We start from the raw sequence: 23,584 nt of genomic DNA, 5'->3' as shown, positions 1-23,584 counted from the left end.
TGGAACTCCTGACCTCAGGTGATCCACCCACCTCAGTCTCCCAAAGTGCTGGGATTACAGGCGTGAGCCCCTGCGCCTGGCCTATATTAGTAATTAATTTTACCTCTCATTGCAGTTACTGTTATTCTATTTACTAACTGGTATTGAAACATTTCAACAGTTTAGCATGTTTAGACACACATGCACATGCACACACAGGACAAATTAAGAACAATGAACATGAATCAAATTGGCAATTTCCAGTGATTTTAGAGGTAAACTAGAAATCTACCCTGGCCTCCGTTCTCAAATGAAGCCTAAATTTGACCCACGGTGAACACTTCCTGGGGTGCCTATGTGGCCCCTGCTTCTGGGGACTCAGAACACCCACAGGCTTGTGCTGGGGGCAGCCATAGTTACGTGATCCTGCCTTCCTCAGTCCCACTCCTGGCTTCTGATGATTGTTCAGGGCCCAGCACCCAGCTGAAGTTAGAATCCCCTCCTTAAGAATTTGGTGGCTGGGCACAGTGGCTCACGCCTGTAAACCTAGCACTTTGGGAGGCCGAGGCAGGCGGGTTACCTAAGGTCAGGGGTTCAAGATCAGCCTGGCCAACATGGTGAAACCCCGCCTCTACTAAAAATGCAAAATAAATTTTAGCCAGGTGCAGTGGCACGCGACTGTAATCCCAGCTACTTGGGAGGCTGAGGCAGGAGAATCGCTTGAACCCGGAAGGCGGAGGTTGCGGTGAGCCGAGATCGTACCACTGTACTTCACCCTGGGCGATAGAGCAAGACTTCGTCTCAAAAAAAAAAAAAAAAAAAAAATTTTGGTTTGGAGACTGGGGCTGCCATTGCCACCATGTAGGAGATCTCAGGCAAGAGAACAAAGCAGGGGCACAGACGGAAGGCAGTTCTCTTTGAGATCCTGGTTCTGCGGGTAGTTTGCTTTTGAAGCCCAACTTTGAACTCTGAGAAGCACACCTGTATCTTTATCTACATTCTTTATTTTTCACTTTATCACATTTGACGTTTGCTATTTGCTACCAACATAGTCCTAACTAAACATTTTTTAGCAAAGCAACCCCTGCCTCCTGCCCCCACTTCTTTTCTGACCCTTGAGGTCAGAAATCCTGCACATTTTGCTTTTCAAATGGATATGTCTGTGGGGCCCATGTTTCGCCTGTGAATACAGGACACGCATGTCCAAATGAAGGGCCTATTGGAGGTTTCTTAAAAATACCTTCATGTAGTCGGGTGCGGTGGCTAACGCCTGTAATCCCAGCACTTTGGGAGGCCGAGGCGGGCGGATCACGAGGTCAGGAGATCGAGACCATCCTGGCTAACACGGTGAAACCCCGTCTCTACTAAAAATACAAAAAATTAGCCGGGCGTGGTGGCGGGTGCCTGTAGTCCCAGTTACTCGGGAGGCTGAGGCAGGAGAATGGCGTGAACCCGGGAGGCAGAGCTTGCAGTGAGCTGAGATCGCGCCACTGCACTCCAGTCTGGGCGACAGAGCAAGACTCTGTCTCAAAAACAAACAAACAAAAAACCTTCATGTGGCCAGGTGCGGTGGCTCACACCTGTAGTCCCAGCACTTTGAGAGGCCGAGACAGGCTGATCGCTTGAAGTCGGGAGTTTGAGAGCAGCCTGGCCAACATGGTGAAACCCCATCTCTACTAAGATACAAAAATGAGCTGGTCGTGGTGGTGCGTGCCTGTAATTCTAGCTGCTTGGGAGGCTCAGGCAGGAGAATCACTTGCACTTGGGAGGCAGAGGTTGCAGTGAGCCAAGATTGTGCTACTGAACTCCAGCCTGGGTGACAAAGTAAGATTCTGTCTCAAAAAAAAAAAAAAAAAAAAAAGTAAAGAAAAAAATAGACTGTAGAGAATCTTTCAGTGAGGTAAGGAATAACCTCCATCCATTTTTGGGTGTATGTGCAAACTTGCTTAAGTTGCTGTCAACTTTTGAAGGCTCCAGATTTTCAGTGTCTAACACAACCACCTGGGCCAGATGTAAGTAAGGACAGGATGACGTAAGCGTGCACAGTAGCAGAAGCAGAAACTCAGGGCCCTACGTTTTGAGCGTGTGAGGAAGGAGGGTTCTCTCAGAATCCTGGAGCTGACTCTGCCACGGTTCAGAGATCAGCTTGCAGGGACATGCAGTGGCAGTCGAGGTGGTGAGAGACCCCAAAAGCACATACCCTATACAACCGAACACACACTCAAGTGTGGAGCCTGCGTTTTCCATGATAGTTTCAAGCATATTGTTTATTAAATGGTTTCATAAGACACTTCCTTGCGGGAAACCTGACAATCTGTTCCTTGTCACTTGGACAGCTTTAACAATCAGGTAGAAAAGAAAGCTCCCTTCGGCCACGTGAAGTAAGCCCGAGGTCAAACTAGCCTGACACTGGGAGCCCCCAGGAGAGCCTTAAAAACGTGGGCGATCCTGAGTCGGTGTGCAGAAGCGATTCTCTGCGAAGAGGGCCCTGAGCTGTCACCAGCTTCTCGCAGTCAAGGGACCCCCAAAAGGTGCAGAATCCTGCCTGTCACCGTCCCTCTTGGGATGCTGAGCGAGTAAACCCCAAGAGGCGTCCGAAGGCCGGCAGTTTGGCAGCGTGAACTCTGGTTTTCCAGGGAGCGGGCAAAGCCTGGAGTAGCAGTTGCTCCTTTGCTCTGGCAGGAATCTGGGGGTCTACCCTGCACAGATAATCCATCCCGTCCTGCCTGCAGCTGGGGTTCAAGACCCGCTTCTCTGAAGTCCGCCTCCCAGCGGCCTGGAGCCCGGGACGTGGTCGGCTCGAATCTGCTCCCCAGGCCCAGAACGGAGCCCGCAGCCCGTAACCCGCTGTGGCCGCAGCGGGTCGCGCCCTTCGTCCCCGCCTCAGCAGCGGCGGAGGATCTGTCCAGCTGCGGGCGCCAAGCCCGGGCCGCACTCCTTTCCCCGGCGGAGGGAGCCAGCTGGCGCTGCGGCCTTCAAGGCGCGCGGACGTCGCGGAGGGCAGCCAGTCGCGCGGGAGCGGGTAGCGCGCGTGAGGGCGTTGGGCGCCGTCGCGAGGCGAGGAAGCGCGGGGCCGCGGCGGTGCGGCTTCTAGGGCGGCGGTTGCCGCCGCCGCAGCAGCGCCCCGAGCGGGGAGGGCCGAGGAGGCCGGACGAGCTGGGGATGGAGAGTACCGGGCCCTTCACTGCCTCAGAGCGCGTGTGCGGCTCTGGGCGCGCACAGTGACGGTGACGGCGCCCCTGGCCCGGCAGCGCCGAGGCCGCTTCGCCAGACAGCCCGCGGCCGGCGGCAGGCCGGGTCATGAGCGGCAGGGGCCGGGCCGGGCCTCGCTGACCCCGGCTCCGTGCGGCAGCTTCCCCCGTTTCCGCTCCGGTCTCTCGGCATGAGAGTCCGCCCGGGCCCGGGGCTGTGGCTGCCCCAGACCCGCCGCCCGCTGTCGCGCTCCGGGCCCGCGGACCCGCGGTGCTGATACCTGCGCCGCACTGCGCCGCCCGCCCGTCCGCTGTGTGCCCCGGGGGCGCGGCCATGGAGGTGGTGGGCGACTTCGAGTACAGCAAGAGGGATCTCGTGGGACACGGGGCCTTCGCCGTGGTCTTCCGGGGGCGGCACCGCCAGGTGAGCGCCGGCCGGGGCGAGGCCGGGCCCCGGGCGGCAGGCAGGGGGCTAGGTAGTTCTGAAACTTGGCGCAGCCGCGAGCCGAGACCCCCCGACTCGGCTAGCCGCCCGGGTATGCTATTGTGCGCGCAGCCCGTTTCGCGGTTTGTTTTGGTCCTGTGAGGGTTGTTGTGAGGCCCAAGCCTCTGGCAGCGCTCCGCCTACCGACCGGCTGCTGCTGATCCCCCTGTGTGCCCGGGACCCACCCCGCGGGCCGCCCGCAGGAGCCTTTGCACCCAGGTTACCCTGGACCCAAAATAGACTGTACTGCACCGTGCAGACTCGAGGCTTGGGCGTTAATGGACCTTTGGTTTTTTTCCCCGTGCCCAGGGCTGGTCACTTTTGAGGTTGATATTACAGACCCAGCGGAAAATGGGCGGATGTCCCGTTAGCCTCAGGCTTTCTCAGCCTGGGAGGTGTCACCTTTCCCAGCACTGGTCCCCTGCACCCCGAAGAGCCCTCGCACCGTTTTCCCCCCTGGAGTCAGATAGACGAGCTCCGGGTGAGAAAGGTGGTTAGACAATTCATTTTCAATCACCTTGAACATGAAATCGTGTTTAAGCCTTAAAAAAATTTTTTTAAGCCTTTGCTGTTTCGCAAGTACAGTTACACGAGATTTTAGAATCTAAAGAATTTGGAAAGGCATATCGGAAGTGGAAATAATCTTAAAGGGTGTGGCAGTTCTGGTTGTTGCCAAAGGGGCGTGTTAAAAGTGGGCTGACTTTATTGCTTATCGGATAAAGTAATGCTACTTTTCTTATTTATTTATTTATTTATTTATTTATTTTTGAGACAGAGTCTCGCTTTGTCGCCCAGGCTGGAGTGCCGTGGCGAGATCTCCGCTCACTGCAACCGCTGCCTCCCGGGCTCAAGCGATTCTCCTGCCTCAGCCTCCTGAGTAGCTGGGATTACAGGCGCCCGCCACCACGCCCGCCTAATTTTTTTTTTTTTTGTATTTTTAGTAGAGATGGGGTTTCACCACGTTGGCCAGTGTGGTCTTGAACTCCTGACCTCAGGTGATCCGATCCGCCCGCCTCAGCCTCCCAAAGTGCTGGGATTACAGGTGTGAGCCACGGCGCCCGGCCTACTTTTCATTTATTAGGAAAATAATTTAGAACTCAAGCACGGTGTAATCCTTCCAGGCTAACAAATAACTTTTCAATTAACTGTATCACCTTCCAAGTTTATTTCTACATTTGTCCATAACTTTGAAGTGGTTGTGAACTGTTCTTTTTTCATTTAATGTTAGTTACTATGTGGACTTCATATTTGTTATTTTTAGAAGTTGTGTTGTAGGACCTTGGCATATTACACTATAATTTATGAAATCACTTTCCCATTATTGAAAATACAGGTTCTTTTCCATTTTTCCCCAATGCCGTACATTTATTTGCCAAAAACGCCTTTGCCCTTGTAAATTTTTTTCTGTTATTTATGTGGAATGGTATCTAGGAGTAACACTGTTTTTCCTTTTCAGAAAACTGATTGGGAGGTAGCTATTAAAAGTATTAATAAAAAGAACTTGTCAAAATCACAAATACTGCTTGGAAAGGAAATTAAAATCTTAAAGGTATGTTACTTTATGTAGTAGTATTCATATAAGGTTAAAACTTAATTTAAATGAGTACATGCTGCCATCCTTTTCAATTTTGATAGTTGGGTCCAAGTTTGAGAATTTTCAACTGTTGCTCTCCTTTTTGCATGCTCACTTTTTTAAAACATTGAGTACTCGGAAGCTATTTTTAAGAACCAAAGCTCAGAGGGATTCTGTGAAGACTGAGTTTAGCTTCTCATCATTTCTCTTTTTCCTAGTGACTGTGTTGTTGTTTGAGAAGAGGGCCAGGCAGACCCATCTTGTACATTGTTTTTACCTCTCCTGTTGTCCCCTTTCATGTTACTACTAAGTTTTTTGGGGAGAGTAGGGGCGCTTGGGGTCTTTCTTTAAATTGAAGAAAGTTATATTCCTTGGAGGTGGCCTTTTTAGATCACTCACAACCAGTGTTATCTAAGTGGGATGGTTTGAGAAGATGGTTAAGTAAGTCTGGGAAACCCCATTTGCTAAATACTTCTTGGACATTCACAAAGCCTATGGTTCATTAAAGAAAGTCTGAAAAACTCTACAATGAAGAAACTTGTTTCAAAGTACTTAACCTAGTGTTCTCCAAACTAATACAAGCGTGGAACCCTCATTTAACACCCGATTTCCTCAAAACTGCTTCCTGTGGAGAGCTCTTTTTTAAGAATTGTAGCTCTTTGAGCTAAAAATCATATTTTCTTTCAGTGAGATAATGTGCTTTTTGTTTGATCAGGCACATTTCTTATTCTTTAATTGAATTTTTATAGTCTATTAATATAATACTAGAAGTGTATGTGTATACTTTAATTTTATTTACATATTAAAATATAGTAAAGTCATTAGAATACTTACATATTTTTCATTCTCAATTTTCTTAATAGGAACTTCAGCATGAAAATATTGTAGCACTCTATGATGTTCAGGTACCTTATTTTGAAAATTTTTAAAAATTAAAATAAAATTTTTTAAATTTCATACAGATTTAAGTGACTCTTAATAGAAATAAAAATGACCTTAATTCTTGTTGAAAAGATGCATAGCTTGAGTGACATGTTCCCGAATTAAGAAATTGTTTAAAACAGAACAGAGTAATAGGCTGAAAGAATATGCTGCATGAATAAGTTTATTAACAATTGATAATATACTATAGGTGTAGCATTGTTTTAGGTGAAGTAGAGGAATATTGATACCAGATCTAGCATTCTCTGATGAATGTTGAAAGGACTATTAAAAATAGAGCTTTTTTTTTTTTTTTTTTTTTTTTTACGGAGTCTCACTCTGTCTCTTGGGCTGCAGTGCAGTGGCTTGATCTCGGCTCACTGCAACCGCCACCTCCCTGGTTTAAGTGATTCTCCTGCCTCAGCCTCCCGAGTAGCTAGGACTATAGGTGTGCACCACTATGCCTGGCTAGTTTTTTTGTGTGTGTTTTTAGTAGAGATGGAGTTTCACCGTGTTGGCCAGGCTTGTCTCAAACTCCTGACCTCAAGTCATCCTCCCACCTTAGCCTCCCAAAGTGCTGGGATTACAGGCGTGAGTCACTGCGCCTGCCTAAATAGAAGTTTTTTTTAAAGAAAAAAACATTTTTTTTATTTTGTAGAGATAGGGTCTATGTTGCTTAGGCTAGTCTTGAACTCCTGGGCTCAAGGGATCCTTCTGCCTCAGCCTCTCAAAGTGCTGGGATTACAGATGTGAGCCACTACACATGACCTACATAGAGCTTTTTCTTCTTATGAAAGCAATATTTGTAAATTGAAAAAATATTAGAAAATAAATTTAAAACAAGGACACTATGCATGTTCATCACCCAGTTATATCTATGATTATAGGTTATAGATATATTTGTGTATGCTATGGCATGCAGTAGAGTTGCATTTTATTTGGAATGGGAAGTAGGTTCTAAAGTCATCCACTAAGGCAAAATTTCCGTATAGTCAAAATTACTCTTGGAAATCCTTTTCAGATCTCAGCATTGGAGAAAATTGCTGTTTTCTGGGTGTAGCACCAGATGAAGTAGCTGGCTTATATTTAGGGCCATATTATGTTAAACAATCCTTTAAATGCTAGAATCAGGCTGGGTGTGGTGGCTTGAGCCTGTAATTCTTGCTACTCAGGAGGCTGAGGCAGGAAGGTCACTTGAGCACAGGAGTTGAAGGCTGCAGTGAGCTGTGATCCTGCCACTGCAGTCATGCCTGGACAACAGAGCAAGATCGTCTCTTAAAAAAAAAAAAAACAAAAAACCAAAAACTAGAATCGCTTGTAGCTAGTGTGATACCATGTGAGAGCTGTGGGGACCTGAGACTCCCAGAGGGAACAGCCGATTCTGGTTGTCTCTCCACTGTCACTCCAGGGCAGGTCAGCATGCGTGATTTACGTAATTTCTTTCTTTTGCTTAGTCTGGACAGTTGAATTCGGGTAAGGTAAATGTGTATGTTATGTGATCCTATTACATATGTATTTCTAGCTAAAACCTCTTCTGTATTCACTTGCATTACTCAAATTCATTCATTTGACAAGCTTTTTTTTTTGGAGACAGTCTCACTCTGTCGCCCAGGCTGGAGTGAAGTGGTGTGAGCTTGGCTCACTGCAACCTCTGCCCCCCCAGGTTAAAGTGATTCTTGTGCCTCAGTCTCCCAAGTAGCTGGGATTATAGGCGCCTGCCACCATGTCCAGCTAAGTTTTGTATTTTTAGTAGAGACAGGGTTTCACCATATTGGCCATGCTGGTCTCGAACTCCTGACCTCAGGTGATCCTCCTGCCTCTGCCTCCCAAAATGCTGGGATTACAGATGTAAGCCACCACTCCCGGCCTGTTTTGCAAGTTTTTGAGTGACTATTATGTGCCAGGCATTGTTCTGAGTGCTAGGAATCAGGCAGTGAATAAAACAAAGTCTTTGCTTTCAATATGTTTAGTTTTAGTGGGGTGAGACAAATGGGCTGTTGTATATTTACTTTTTAAAAAATACTGTCATTTTTCAGCTGGGCACGGTGGCTCATACCTGTGATCCCAGGACTTTGGAAGGCTGAGGCAGGCGGGTCACCTGAGGTTGGGAGTTTGAGACCAGCCTAACCAACACGGAGGAACCCCATTTCTACTAAAAATACAAAAATTAGCCAGGCATGGTGGTGGGTGCCTGTAATCCCAGCTACTCAGGAGCCTGAGGCAGGAGAATTGCTTGAGCCCAGGAGGTGGAGGTTGCATTGAGCTGAGATTGCGCCATTGCACTCCAGCCTGGGTAACGAGCGAAACTCCGTCTCAAAAAAAAAAAATTGTCATTTTTCATGTGGTCATATCATAACACAAAGTAACTAAACTCATGTTATAAGATGTTTAACTTTTTTTGCCCGATTGCGATGGCTCACGCCTGTAATCCACACTTTGGGAGGCTGAGGCAAGTGGATCACCTGATGTCAGGAGTTCAAGACCAGCCTGGCCAACATGGCAAAACTCTGTCTCTGCTAAAAATACAAAAATCAGCTGGGCGTGGTGGCGGGCGCCTGTAATCCCAGTTATTCAGGAGACTGAGGCAGGAGAATCACTTGAACCTGGGAGGCGGAGGTTGCAATGAGCTGAGATCGTGCCACTGCACTCTAGCCTAGGTGACAGAGCCAGACTCCATCTCGGGGGGGGGAAAAAAAAAGAAAAAGGATGTTTAAGTTTTTCCTAACAGAAAAATGCTGTAAGAATTATGTATACCTTCTGAACATATTTTTGATTATTTAACTTCAATTTCTAATTGGAAAGACCAAGTCAAATAGCATGCACAGTGTTAAAATTTTTGATTGTAGAGTATGATTGCTTTCCAAAAAATTTACAATTTAAACTTCCATCCATGGAATATGTGAATGCAGTGAGTATATTTTGTTACCTGTTCAGATAGCTGTAATTCGTTTCTTCATTTGAGAAATTCAAAGCAGCATGAAAAGGGGAGAAACCTTTTAAGTCAAAACTAAACTCATCTCTCAGTCCCTAGTTGAAATGTTGGTTCTCCTCACTGCTGTTTGTATAGTTTGTCTTAGTCTCTGTAGATAGAGGGCACCAAGTGGTACAACTCAGTGCCTAGTACAAAAACTGTTAAATAATGTTAACTCTTTAGTTGCCCAATCTTGGAGAGATACAGAAAACCCTGGCAATTGCAGAGTAGGTTTTGTTTTGAAAGTATACTTAGATGATTTTCTTTTTCTTTTTTTTTTTTTTTTTGAGACGGAGTCTCGTTCTGTTGGCCAGGCTGGAGTGCAGTGGCGCAATCTTGGCTCACTGCAAGCTTCGCCTCCTAGGTTCACGCCATTCTCCTGCCTCAGCCTCCAGAGTAGCTGGGACTACAGGCGCCCGCCATCATACCCGGCTAATTTTTGTATTTTTAGTAGAGACGGGGTTTCATCTTGTTAACCAGGATGGTCTCGATCTCCTGACCTCGTGATCCGCCCATCTCGGCCTCCCAAAGTGCTGGGATAACAGGCGTGAGCCACCATGCCCGGCCTTGCTTAGATTATTTTCTATCAGAATGAAAAGTATTTTTTAGTACCAGCTTTGATTATAGAATGAGGTATCATTAGGGAGAACATACTAAAAAATGTGAATTGTTAATCAGGAATTTCAGGATGACTGCATTCAAATGTTGTATTATTTTGTACATGGTATACTTTAAGAACTAATTTTTTTTCTTTTTCTTTTTTTTTTTTTTTGAGAAGAAGTCTCGCTCTTGTCACCCAGGGTGGAGTGCAATGGCACAATCTCAGCTCATTGCACCTCTGCCTCCTGAGTTCAAGAGATTCTCCTGCCTCAGCCTCCTGAATAGCTGGGATTAAGTTGGGAGCTGCATTGGCCGGGAATCAAACCTGGGTCTTCTGCGTGGGAGGCAAGAATTCTACCACTGAACCACCAATGCTTTGAAACTAATTTATAAAAACAAATTTAAGAAGTGTCAGGCCAAGCGCGGTGGCTCATGCCTATAATACCAGCACTTTGGGAGGCCGAGGCAGGCGGGTCGCCTGAGGTCAGGAGTTTGAGGCCAGCGTGACCAACATGGAGAAACCCTTTCTCCACTAAAAATACAAAATTAGCTGGGCATGGTGGCACATGCCTGTAGTTCCAGCTACTCGGGAGGCTGAGGTAGGAGAATCTCTTGAACCGAAGAGGCGGAAGTTGCAGTGAGCCGAGATCGCACCATTGCACTCCAGCCTGGGCAACAAGAGGGAAACTCCATCTCAAAAAAAAAAAAAAAGAAGTATTAATCAAACGTCTTAAGTATTTGGCTATTAAATAAACAGAGTTTTGACCTAATACTTTATATTTGTTTTATTGATTCAAATTGTTCATCAAGGGGTACAGTATGTTTAGGAACTAATACAGTAACTATCAACTTGAAGTGAATGTCATTTTTACTGACCATTAGTTTTGGTTATCTGTCTGAAGTTTATAAATTGAGAACTTTTGATGTTGTAAAAATCAGCTTTCAGTTTAGATGACACTTAAAAAGAAATGCATTTTCCCTCTAATTCCAAAAGTAATATATGCCCACAGTTAAAATAATCAAATTGAATGGTAAATTAGAAAAGAGATGGCAATTCCCAGGGATAACCACTGTTTGGTATATTTGTTTTAGAATTTTCTAAATACATATATCAATCTATAACCATTTATACTTAGTTTTTAAAGCTTTTGATTTTGAGAGAATTAGTAGTGTTTGTACAGAAATGCAACTTGTTTTATTAAGCTTAATGTATCTTAGATACCTTTTCATAATCAGTATAGTATTGTAGGGCTAAATGATAATTTACTTAAAACCCAATTATGAGCCAGGCATGGTGGCTCACACCATAAACTCAGTGCTTTGGGAAGCTGAAGCCGGAGGGTTGCTTGAGGCCAGAAGTTCAAGACCAGCCTGTGCAACATAGTGGGACCCTGTTTCTACAAAAAATAAAGTTAGCCAAATGTGGTGGCACATACCTGTAATCTCACCCAGCTACTTGGGAGGCTAAAGTGGAAGGAACGCTCGAGCCCGGGAACTTGAAGTTACATTGAGCTGTGATTGCACCACCAGCCACTGTACTCCAGCTTGGGTGACAGAGTGAGTCCTGTAGCTTAAAAAACCACCGAATTATGGCTATTTGGAGTGGTTCCTATTTTTTCCCTATTGGAAACATTACTGCAGAGAAAGATGTGTGCATATATCTTTGTGTGTTTTTATAGTGTTCCTATAGAATAAATTCCTTGAAGTGGAATTGCTTGGTCAAAGATATTAGCTATTTTTTAAAGGATTATACCAGTTCTTTCTGTTACCCAGGCTGGAGTGCAGCGACACAATCTCGGCTCACTGCAACCTCTGCCTCCTGAGTTCAAGTGATTCTCTTGCCTCAGCCTCCCAAGTAGCTGGGATTACAGGTGGATAATTTTGTTTTTGTATTTTTAGCAGAGATGGAGCTTCACCTTGTTGCCCAGGCTGGTCTTGAACTTCTGACCTCAGGTGACCTGCCTGCCTCAGCCTTCCAAAGTGCTGGGATTACAGGCCTGAGCCACCGCACTCAGCCTATACTAGTTCTTTTTAACCAGTAGTGACCTTTTTAAAAAAAAATTTTATAATCTCACACTAGGAAAATATCTTTAAAAACGTTTTTGAATTATATTTACTTAATTAATAGAGATGAGGTCACTGTGTTGCCCAGGCTGGTCTCGAACTCCTGGACTAAAGTGATCCTCCTGCCTTGGCTTCCTAAAGTGCTGGGATTATAGGCGTGAGCCACCATGCCCAGCCTAATTTTTTTATTACTTTTCTTTTCTTTCTTTTTTTTTTTTTTTGAGATGGAGTTTCACTCTGTTGCCCAGGTTGGAGTGCAGTGGCACGATCTTGGCTCGCTGCAACCTCTGCCTCCTGGGCTCAAGCAGTTCTCCTGCCTCAGCCTCCCAAGTAGCTGGGATTACAGGCGCCCACCACCACAACTGGCAAATTTTTATATTTTTAGTAGAAATGGGGTTTCACCATGTTGGCTAGGCTGGCCTCGAACTCCTGACCTCAAGTGATCCACCTGCTTCGGCCTCCCAAAGTTCTGAGATTACAGATGTAAGCCACTGCACCCAGCTGGTATTTTTTTTTCTTAAATCATTAGGGTATCAGTCATCTTTTTGCTGTATTTGTCTTTTTACATTTCTTCTGTGACGTTCCCATTGCTGTCCTATGATGCATAGGTTGTGTTCATTTTTCTTACTGATTTATTTGTGACTAGTATTTCTTGAGCTAGTTAATGAGATGTACAGGTGTATAGTGGTGAACAAAGTAGAAATGGTCCTTTTTATTGTGGAACTCTTACAGGATATTAGGGAAGATGACATTAAGCAAATAGTTACTATTTCTTTTTTTTTTCTTTTTCGAGACAGGGTCTGGCTGTCTGGCCCAGGCTGGAGTGCAGTGGCATGATCACGCCTCACTGCAGCCTCCACCCTCTGGGCTTAAGCCATCCTCCCACCTCAGCCTTCGAAGTATCTGGGACTACAGGCAGGCACCACCATGCCTGGCTAATTTTTCTATTTTTTGTAGAGATGGAGTTTCACCATGTTGCTCAGCCTGGTCTCAAACTTCTGAGCTTAAGTGACCTGCCCACCTTGGCTTCCCAAAGTGCTGGGATTACAGGCATGAGCCACTATACCCGGGCCAATAGTTACTATTTCCAAGTGTGCCAAGTGCTGTAAGGAAGAGCTGTTGGCGAGGTTTGAACAATATGGGGCCTAGGAAAATGGGACAAGGGAAGGCTTCCTGGGGAAATGATGTCTGTAGAGATTGAGGGATGGGTGGGAGAAGGCTAGGTGGGGGTTAATGGGAGAAAATAAAGTAAGTTTCCCAAGGAGATGAAGCCTTCTGTAAAGAAGATCTCTTCTGTCCTCACTGACAGGAGAGATCACTGAGTTTGAGGAACTGGAAGAAGGCTAGTGTGTCTGGAGTACAGTAATGAGAGCCAGAGCATAGTGTTAGATGATACTGGAGAGGTTAGCAGGAGCCAGATCTGATCTTTATCTTAAGGACAGTACAAAGCTATTGAAGAGTTTTAAAAGCAGGAGAGTGATAGCGTTTTTATTTTTCAAAAGATAAATCTCCTAGAGCACTCTGAGCATGAGATAAGTACTTTAACTTAGGAATACATAACTGGGTGATTGTCAGTGGCCTGGTTAAATATCTGCCTCTTGGTAATTTTTAGTATCACAAGAAAAAGATGATTAATTTAATAGGTGGTGCTCATAAAACTGAGACATCTGACAAAAAATAGAATTGGAACACCATTCTCATCATTTTCCAAAATCATTTCCAAATGAATTAAAGGCTTAAATATATAAAGTAAACAATAACAGTCTCAGAATAATATTTAAATGACTGTGCAATCCAAGGGATGGAAAGACGTTTTAAATCAAGATAAGAAACTCAGAAGCTGTCGTATCAGAAGTTGTAATAGGGACATACAAAACATTTTTTTTTTTTTTGAGACAGAGTCTTGCTCTGTCACCCAGGCTGGAGTGCAATGCTGTGATCTTGGCCCCCTGCAACGTCCACCTCCCAGGTTCAAGCGATTCTCCCTGCCTCAGCCTCCTGAGTAGCTGGGATTACAGGCGCCCCGCCACCACGTGTGGCTAATGTCTGTATTTTTGGTAGAGACGAGGTTTCGCCATATTGGCCAGCCTGGTCTCGAACTCCCGACCTCAGGTGATCTGCCCGTCTTGGCCTCCCAGTGTCGGGATTACAGGTGTGAGCCACTGTGCCCGGCTATAAAAAATTTTAAAACTCTTTTTTTTTTTTTGTGACGGAGTCTCGCTCTGTCCCCCAGGCTGGAGTGCAGTGGCGCGATCTCGGCTCACTGCAAGCTCCGCTTCCTGGGTTCCTGCCATTCTCCTGCCTTAGGCTCCCGAGTAGCTGGGACTACAGGCACCTGCCACCATGCCCGGCTAATTTTTTGTATTTTTAGTAGAGATGGGGTTTCACTGTGTTAGCCAGGATGGTCTCGATCTCCTGACCTTGTGATCCGCCCGACTCGGCCTCCCAAAGCGCTGGGATTACAGGCATGAGCCACCGCGCCCAGCCTCAAACATTATTTGAGAAAAAGAAACATGCCATATACTGCTACAGTATAATTCTGTTTTTGTAAATTTTGGGAAGAGTCAGAAGTAGGCTAGGGTGATAGAAATCAGAACAGAGGTTGCCTCTTGGTCCCAGGGACTGATGGGAAAGGGGCATGAGAGAACTTTTTGGGGTGATGGAATTGTTATGTATTTTGATTGGCAGGGTAGATACGTAGGTGTAAGTATTTGTCACAACACATTGAACTGTACATTTATTTTTATTTTTAAATACTTATTTAGAAATGGGGTCTTACTCTGTTACTCAGGCTGGAGTGCATTTCTTCTGTGGCGCCATCATATCTCACGGCAGCCTCTAACTCCTGGGCTTAAGCGATCTTCCTGCCTTTGCCTCCTGAGTAGCTGGGATTACAGGCCTGTGCCACCATGCTCAGTGTATACCATTATTAAAAAGAAAGAGCTATTTATATCTAGGTAAGAAAGAATGATGGTATCAATGGAGACAGAGGCCTGGACAGATTAGTGAGATGTTTAGGAGATAGAATTGGTAGGACTTGGGCACTTGGACTGTAGGAGGTAAACAAGAGGGAATCAGAGTTGATAGCTCTTTGTCATGTTTTGAGATATTTTTCCCATTTTGTTTGGTATTTTTGGGGGGGTCTTATTTTAGACTTTTTTTCCTTTTTTTTTTTTTTTTTTTTTTGAGATGGAGTCTTGCTCTGTTGCCCAGGCTGGAGTGCAATGTCACAGTGTCGGCTCACTACAAACTCCGCCTCTCGGGTTCAAGTGATTCTCCTGCCTTAGCTTCCCTGGTAGCTGGGATTACAGGCACCTGCTACCACACCCAGCTAATTATTGTATTTTTAGTAGAGACAGGGTTTCTTTTATTTTCTTTTTTTTTTTTTTGAGTTGGAGTCTCGCTCTGTTGCCCAGGCTGGAGTGCAGTGGCGTGATCTCGGCTCACTCAAGCTCTGCCTCCCGGGTTCACGCCATTCTCCTGCCTCAGCCTCCCGCGTAGCTGGGACTACAGGCGCCCGCCACCATGCCTGGCTAATTTTTTGTATTTTCAGTAGAGACGGGGTTTCACCGTGTTAGCCAGGATGGTCTCGATCTCCTGACCTCGTGATCCACCCGCCTCGGCCTCCCAAAGTGCTGGGATTACAGGTGTGAACCACCGAGCCCGGCCCAAGACAGGGTTTCACCATGCTGGCTGGGCTGGTCTCGAACTCCCGACCTCAGGTGATCTGCCCGCCTCAGCCTCCCAAAGTGCTGGGATTACAGGCGTGAGCCACCGCACCTGGCCTAGCCTCTTTTTTTTTTTTTGAGATGGAGTCTTGTTCTGTTGCCAAGTCTGGAGTACAGTGGCGTGATCTCAGCTCACTGCAACCTCTGCTTCCTGGGTTCAAGCGATTCTACTGCCTCAGCCTCCAGAGTAGCTGGGATTCCAGGCACCTGCCACCAAGCCCAGCTAATTTTTTGTATTTTTAGTAGAGACGGGGTTTCACCATCTTGGCCAGGCTGGTCTTGAACTCCTGACCTCGTGATCCATTCACTTCTGCCTCCCAAAGTGCTGGGATTACAGGCTTAAGCCACCATGCCCCTGCCTGTCTCTTTTTAATATATAGAAGTTCCTACATGGTAGAATTTATCCAACCTGTTATTTAATGACCCCTAGGTTTCATATTATGGAAGATTTCTTTACCCTGAGCTTATGAAAATGATTCCCCATGTTTTCATCTAGTACTTAGGGTTTCATTTTTTCATATTTATATTTTTGATCTCTGGAACTTAGTTATGTACAAAGGGATAATGTAGGGACTCAACTTATTTTCCAGAAAGCCCAACCAGCTATCCGAGACTCTTAACCTGTTTTTGAGGATATCTACAGAAGAAGTCTTCTGTAAGACCGTTAAAAAGAGTTAGGACTTAGGGAATTTGAAGAATTACAGCAAATCAGGGTCAGATTAGGTGAGAATCAATTTATAAATTTATAAATCAGTATTATATATTCTGAATATTTTTGCAACCTTTGGTGTAATTAGTATTAATGAGATACACATTGAAGGAGAGTTTTTCCACAAACCTATATTGGGTTTGTGTTAGATCAGGAAGCTAGAAATGGCTTTCTTTTTGTGTGCTTTTTTTTTTCTTTGAGATGGAGTCTCACTCTGTTGCCCAGGCTGGAGTGCAGTGGTGCGATCTTGGCTCGCTGCAACCTTTGTCTTCTGGGTTAAAGCAGTTCTCCTCCTTCAGCCTTCCGAGTAGCTGGGGTTACAGGCATGCACCACCACACCCAGCTAATTTTTGTATTTTTAGTAGAGATGGGTTTCACCGTGTTGACCGGGCTGGTCTCAAACTCCTGACCTCAGGTGATTCGCCCGCCTCGGCCTCCCAAAGTGTTGGGATTACAGGTGTGAGCCACCGTGCCTGGCCAGAATTGGCTTTCATATATTGTATTTTGCATCTCGAAGTTTTGTAGAACTTGATTTGCTATGGTGTCAATCAATGTTCATGTCCCTCCAAAATTCATATGTTGAAATCCTGTCCCTCAAGGTGATGGTATTAGAAGGTGGGGCCTCGGCCGGGCGCGGTGGCTCAAGCCTGCAATCCCAGCACTTTGGGAGGTTAAGGCAGGAGGATCACGAGGTCAGAAGATTGAGACCATCCTGGCTAACAAGGTGAAAGCCCGTCTCTACTGAAAATACAAAAAATTAGCTGGGCGTGGTGGCAGGCGCCTGTAGTCCCAGCTACTCGGGAGGCTGAGGCAGGAGAATGGCGTGAACCCGGGAGGTGGAGGTTGCAAGTGAGCTGAGATTGCGCCACTGTACTCCAGCCTGGGCAATAGAGTGAGACTCTGTCTCAAAAAAAAAAAAAGAAGGTGGGGCCTCATTAGATCATGAGGGCGGAGCCTTCACAAATGAGATATTAGTGCCTTTATAAGAGACTCCAGAGGGAGCTCCCTTGTTCCTTCAACTATGTAAGCTTATTGTGAGAAGATGGCTGTCTGAACCAGAAATGGGCCTTCACCAGACACCAAATTTGCCTGTGCCTTGATGAACTTCCCAGCCTCCAGAATAGTGAGAAATACATTTCTGTTTTCAACCCCCTAGTCTATGGTAGTTTGTTATGAAAATTTAGCAGCCTAAAGGGACTAAGAAATGATCTAAGAGGAAGAGCCATAGATGTCAGTAAGGAAATGTGAGCTTAGAGTACTGTTATTAGCAATCTCAATTTAGGATCTTGAGCAAACCACTTTTTCCATGTTAACACCACCCTCTCACCAAAGTGTGAATGATAATTCCAACCCTACTTAGTCATGCCCTGAGGCCGTCCAGTACCAGGTAAGCCTAAGGGAAATAAACCCAAGAATTGTAGGAATGTTTCTTTTCTCTTTTCCTGTGAGATAAACCATAGAAATTGCCGGAGGGGTGGAGAATGAATTAAGAATATAGCAGAGAGATGTGAGGATTTGGGTTTAGAAACCAGGAATTAGGCCAAGTGCGGTGGCTCATGCTTGTAATCCCAGCACTTTGGAAGGGCAAGCTGGGCAGATCGCTTGAGTCCAAGAGTTTGGGATCAGCCTGGGCAATGTGGCAAAACCCCGTCTCTAGAAAAAAATACATAAAAATTAGCTGGGCGTGGTGGTGCACACCTGTGGTCCTAGCTACTGGGGGGTGCTGAGGCAGGAGACTCGCTTGAACCCTGGAGGTGGAGGTTGCAGTGAGCCAGCATCACACCACTGAATTTCAGCCTGGGTAATAGAGCGGGACCTTGTCTCAAAAAAAAAAAAAAATTAAAAAAATTTTAAGAAGTGTCACTTTAAAATAAAAAAGAAACCAGGAATTTTTCTTTGAGTTGTCTGGCTTGTCATTTACTTTTCTATTGCTTTGTATCATGGTGCCGTTTTCTCTACTTCTGCTTCTAGGCATCCGAATTTACTGGAGAGAACCACCTACTCATGTTATTTTGACTTTTAAAAATTGGCCGGGCGCGGTGGCTCACGCCTGTAATCCCAGCACTTTGGGAGGCCGAGGTGGGCAGATCACGAGGTCAGGAGATGGAGAACATTCTGGCTAACACAGTGAAACCCAGTCTCTACTAAAAATACAAAAAAAAAACCCAAAAAAAAACAGCCAGGTATGGTGGCGGGCGCCTGTAGTCCCAGCTACTTGGGAGACTGAGGCAGGAGAATGGTGTGGACCTGGGAGGTGGAGCTTGCAGTGAGCTGAGATTGTACCACTGCACTCCAGCCTGGGCCACAGAGCGAGACTCCATCTCAAAAAAAAAAAAAAAAATTTACTTTATTGTTTTTTTAAATTACAAAAGTAAATGACCTTCAGTATAAAAACACTTCAAATAGTCTAGCAGTATATGAAGTAAAGAGATGCCCTCTTTTTTTTTTTTTTTTTTTTTTGAGATGGAGTCTCGCTCTGTCACCCAGGCTGGAGTGCAGTGGCGATCTCGGCTCACTGCAAGCTCCGCCTCCCGGGTTCACGCTATTCTCCTGCCTCAGCCTCCCGAGTAGCTGGGGCTGTAGGCGCCTGCCACCATACCCAGCTAACTTTTTGTATTTTTAGTAGAGATGGGGTTTCACTGTGTTAGCCAGGATGGTCTTGATCTCCTGACCTTGTGATCCGCCTGCCTTGGCCTCCAAAGTGCTGGGATTACAGGCTGAGTCACTGTGCCCGGTGCTTTTTTGTTTGTTTGTTTGAGATGGAGTCTTGCTCTGTCGCTCAAGCTGGAGTGCAGTGGTGCGATCTCGGCTCACTGCAAATTCTGCCTCCTGGGTTCAAGCCATTCTCCTGCCTCAGCCTCCCAAGCAGCTGGGACTACAGGTGCATGTCATGCTGCCCAGCTAATTTTTGTATTTTGTTTTTGTTTTTGTTTTTGAGATGGAGTCTCATTCTGTTGCCAGGCTGGAATGCAGTGGCACAGTCTCAGCTCACTGCAACCTCTGTCTCCCGGGTTCAAGCGATTCTCCTGCCTCTGCCTCCTGAGTAGTTGGGACTACAGGCACGTGCCACCACGCCCAGCTAATTTTTGTATTTCTAGTGGAGATGGGGTTTCACTGTATTGGCCAGGCTAGTCTCGAACTCCTGACGTCATAATCCACCTGCCTCGGCCTCCCAAAGTGCTGGGATTACAGTCATGAACCACCGCACCCGGCCGAGATGCCCTCTTCTTATACCTCTTTATTTCCTTTTTCCAGAAGAAAAAACTGTTTTGTGTCCTTCAAGGCATTTTTATTTTTATTATTTATTTATTTATTTTGTGATGGGGTCTCATTCTGTTGCCTAGGCTGGAGTACAGTGGCGCGGTCTCAGCTCACTGCAACCTCCACCTCCCAGGTTCAAGTGATTCTCATGCCTCAGCCTCTGGAGTAGCTGGGATTGCAGGCATGCACCACCATGTCCAGCTAATTTTTTTGTATTTTTAGTAGAGATGGGGTTTTACCATGTTGGCCAGGCTAGTCTTGAACTCCTGACCTCAGGTGATCTGCCCACCTTGGCCTCCCAAAGTGCTGGGATTACAGGCGTGAGCCACTGTGCCCGGCCTAATTTTTTTTTTTTTTTTTTTTGAGACGAAGTCTCACTCTGTTGCCCAGGCTGGAGTGCAGTGGTACGATCTCGGCTCACTGCAACCTCTGCCTCCTGGGTTCAAGTGATTCTCCTACCTCAGCCTCCCAAGTAGCTGGGATTACATGCGCCTGCCACCATGCCTGGCTAATTTTTTTTTTTTTTTTTTTTTGGTATTTTTATTAGAGATGGGATTTCACCATGTTGGCCAAGCTGGTCTCGGACTCCTTAGCTCAGGTGATCCACCCGCTTCAGCCTCCCAAAGTGCTGGGATTACAGGCGTGAGCCACTGTACCCGGCCATTTTTTAATTGTTAGTAGAGATGAATTCTCCGTGTGTTGCCTAGGCTAGTCTTGAACTCTTGGGCTCAAGTGATCCTCCCACCTTGGCCTTCCAAAGTGTTGGGATTACACGTGTTAGCCACTGGGCCCAGCCCAAAAGCTATATATCTAGATATAGATAGGTCTAGATCAATCTAGACCTATCTATATATATTTTTTGAGACAGAGTCTGGCTCTCTTGCAGGCTGGAGTGCAATGGCATGATCTCGGCTCACTGCAAGCTCCGCCTCCCAGGTTCATGCCATTCTCTTGCCTCAGCCTCCCAAGTAGCTGGGACTACAGGTGCCCGCCACCACGCCTGGCTAATTTTTGTATTTTTAGTAGAGATGAGGTTTCACCGTATTAGCCAGGATGGTCTCGATCTCCTGGCCTTGTGATCCGCCTGCCTCGGCCTCCCAAAGTGCTGGGATTACAGACATGAGCCACCGCGCCTGGCCAGAAGCTATATTTTGAATTACATTTGCACACTGGCTCAAGTTAAGCCACAGGGAAGTTCAATCTAAATTTTAGTTATCGTTATAAAATCCCTTGCCATTGAAGAGCCAGCTAATCAGTCTTTGAGTTACTTAATCAACAGCAGACCTGGAGCTATATGGATTTGAGAGACTTTTTAAGAGCCCTCAATTCATTTCCTCAACATTTTGGAACGTGTTGATAATGTGATAAAACATTTCCCTTTGCCACCAATTGCTGATAATGCGATTGCCCCAAATAAACATAAAAAACAGAAAAGCAAAAAACCAGGCATCCTGAGTCATATATTCCAGAAATCAGATTGTGCATATAGTGTTGCTAGGGAGGATTTTACTGCTCCAAATCATAAACTTTTCTGTTTTACTGCTCCAAATCATAAACTTTTCTGTTTTACTGCTCCAAATCATAAACTTTTCAAAGTGGAAGTGTTTCCCCAAGGACCAAAGAATCCTTCCTTTTTCCCATTGTAAATTTACCATGCTTTTTGTCCTAGATCTGTTGTTTTAGGTCAATCATAACCAAAAGATGAATCTTTCTCTAGTTATTTCTGTAAACAAAATTTTACTTCTTGATGACTACATTAGTGTTACCAAAACTTGATTTGGCTTTGTAGAGGAGATAATTACATCATTATGTTGGGAATTTTAATTTCACTTTCTAATGGATTTTGTGATTTCATTTTACCAGTTTTAATAATGAACAAGTATGGTATTTTTAACTATCATTATCTTTAAATTTTGTGTTTAATTTTTCTCTAAATGATATTTAATATGTTTACTTTTCAGGAATTACCCAACTCTGTCTTTTTGGTGATGGAGGTAGGTAGTATACAAACTTCTGTTTATTTCAAATTTCTTTTTTTTTTAGATTCTAGCATATATCTGCATATTTCAGATCCTTTTTGATTAATATGAACTTTAAAATTGGTAGTAGATTATTTGAATTTTTGTATTAATAAAGTTGATTCAGTGATCTAGATTCTACTCAAGGAATAAAAATTTAAAAAATTTTGAATCTATAATAATGTTTTTAGGCTATATTTACATGACATATACAAATGATTTTTTAATCACAATTGAGAATGGATTGAATTAATCTTGAATCACTGTCCTTATTTTCATTACTTTCTCTTTTCTATGTCAGTATTGCAATGGTGGAGACCTCGCAGATTATTTGCAAGGTAACTGTGTATGTGTGTCAGTGTTCAGTAAAAGACAGTGCTACAGCCTGTTTAATCCTAAGAGGTACTTGTGAAATACACTACCCATTTTCTGCTCTTGTATAGAAACATTCAATAAATATTTGTGTATTTGTTTGACTTGTGGTCACTTTACAGACCAGTTGTTGTTGTTGTTTGTGGTTTTGTTCCTAAGCTTTACTTGTATATAAGTATTTACCTTTTTGTGTGTCTCTCTCTGACAGTGTTTGAGAGATGGTCCTATCCCCAGGAGAGGAGAAACTCGATAGAATTCCTCTCCTTCAAAAGGCTTGACTGAGTTTTAGTCCGTTTCATTTCTTTCAGAATTAAAAAATTATAGTGGAAAAATATATCCAAGAATGTATTTTATGTGAATATTTCTTGTAATTAAAAAAAGGCAACAAAAATTATATTAGATTGTGCTTGAAATTCTGAACCCAAAATGCATACATGTAGGATATGAAGCATTCAGATCAAATTGTGTGCCTCCAGAGTATTTTCTTTTTCCTTTTTTTTTTGGAGATGAAGTCTCACTCTATCGCCCAGGCTGCAGTGCAGTGGTACATTCTTGGCTCACTGCAACCTCTGCCTCCTGGGTTCAAGTGATTCTCCTGCCTCAGCCTCCTGAGTAGCTTTGATTACAGGCGCATACCTCCACGCCCAGCTAATTTTTGTATTTTTAGTAGAGACAGGGTTTCACCATGTTGATCAGGCTGGTCTCGAACTCCTGACCTCGTGATCCGCCCACCTTGGCCTCCCAAAATGCTGGGATTACAGGCGTGAGCCACCGCACCTGGCCAGTGAAGCCAGTATGTACTTGTTCACCCCTTAAAAGATGCAAGGGGAATATGCAAAGACAGTAAAAGGTTAACACATTCAACCTATAAATAGGTTACAGTGGCCAGATGCGGTGGCTCACGCCTATAATCCCAGCACTTTGGGAGGCTGAGGTGGGTGGATCACCTGAGGTGGGGAGTTCGAGACCAGCCTGACCAACGTGGAGAAACCTCATCTCTACTAAGAATACAAAATTAGCCGGGTGTGGTGGCACATGCCTGTAATCCCAGCTACTTGGGAGGCTGAGGCAGGAGAATCACTTGAACCCAGGAGGCGGAGGTTGCAGTGAGCCGAGATCATGCCATTGCACTCCAGCCTGGGCAACAAGATAGAAACTCCCATCTCAGAAAAAAAAAAAAAAAATAGATTATGGCAGTTGATGGTAAAAGCACTGTGGACAGTTTACAAAAGATAACATAGATATATAGAATAATGTAGAATATTGCTGACATTCAGAAGCTGTGTGGAGAAAAATGTAAAGAATACCAGTACGGGTACCCCCCACCACCATTTACAAGGGAATTATAGGCTGGAAGTGGTGGCTCACGCCTGTAATCCCAGCACTTTGGGAGGCCGAGGTGGGTGGATCACTTGAGGCCAGGAGTTCGAGACCAGCCTGTCCAACCTGGTGAAACCCTGTCTGTACTAAAAATACAAAAAGTAGCTGGGCATGGTGGTGCATGCCTGTAGTCCTAGCTGCTTGGGAGGTTGGGGCAGGAGAATCTCTTGGACCTGGGTAGCAGAGGTTGCAGTGAGCTGAGGTCACACCATTTTACTCCAGCCTGGGCTACAGAGCAAGACTCTGTCTCAAAAAAAAAAAAAAAAAAGAAAAAAAGAAATTATAAATACAGTTGAAGCTCCCTGTAAGCCCTTCTGCAACCCAATTCCTGTC

At 45.1% G+C, this 23,584-nt stretch overlaps 1 protein-coding gene and 1 non-coding gene across 7 annotated transcripts in view; one reads left to right on the top strand and one right to left on the bottom strand.

Moving 5' to 3' along the window:
* Positions 1-2,985: 2,985 nt before the first annotated feature.
* Positions 2,986-23,584, top strand: part of ULK2 (unc-51 like autophagy activating kinase 2) — a 103,680-nt gene continuing 83,081 nt past the window's right edge. For 5 of the 6 annotated variants that reach the window (XM_063656426.1, XM_054458472.2, XM_063656425.1 and 2 more), the window contains exons 1-5: positions 2,986-3,594; positions 5,111-5,203; positions 6,091-6,132; positions 21,443-21,475; positions 21,801-21,837. In XM_063656426.1, coding sequence (XP_063512496.1) covers positions 3,505-3,594; positions 5,111-5,203; positions 6,091-6,132; positions 21,443-21,475; positions 21,801-21,837 — 295 coding nt within the window. In that variant the 5' untranslated portion in view covers positions 2,986-3,504. The remainder of the gene's footprint in view (positions 3,595-5,110; positions 5,204-6,090; positions 6,133-21,442; positions 21,476-21,800; positions 21,838-23,584) is intronic. The other variant, XM_063656424.1, reaches the window with a different exon arrangement.
* TRNAG-CCC (transfer RNA glycine (anticodon CCC)) lies at positions 10,024-10,094 on the bottom strand. The gene has a single exon. It is a non-coding gene; the product is annotated as a tRNA-Gly (tRNA).

Source organism: Pongo pygmaeus, chromosome 19 (assembly GCF_028885625.2).
Source record: "Pongo pygmaeus isolate AG05252 chromosome 19, NHGRI_mPonPyg2-v2.0_pri, whole genome shotgun sequence".
NCBI classification, from domain to species: Eukaryota; Metazoa; Chordata; class Mammalia; order Primates; family Hominidae; genus Pongo; species Pongo pygmaeus.
The sequence above is the reverse complement of the archived record's forward strand: the minus strand, read 5'-3'. Positions and strand labels throughout refer to the sequence as shown.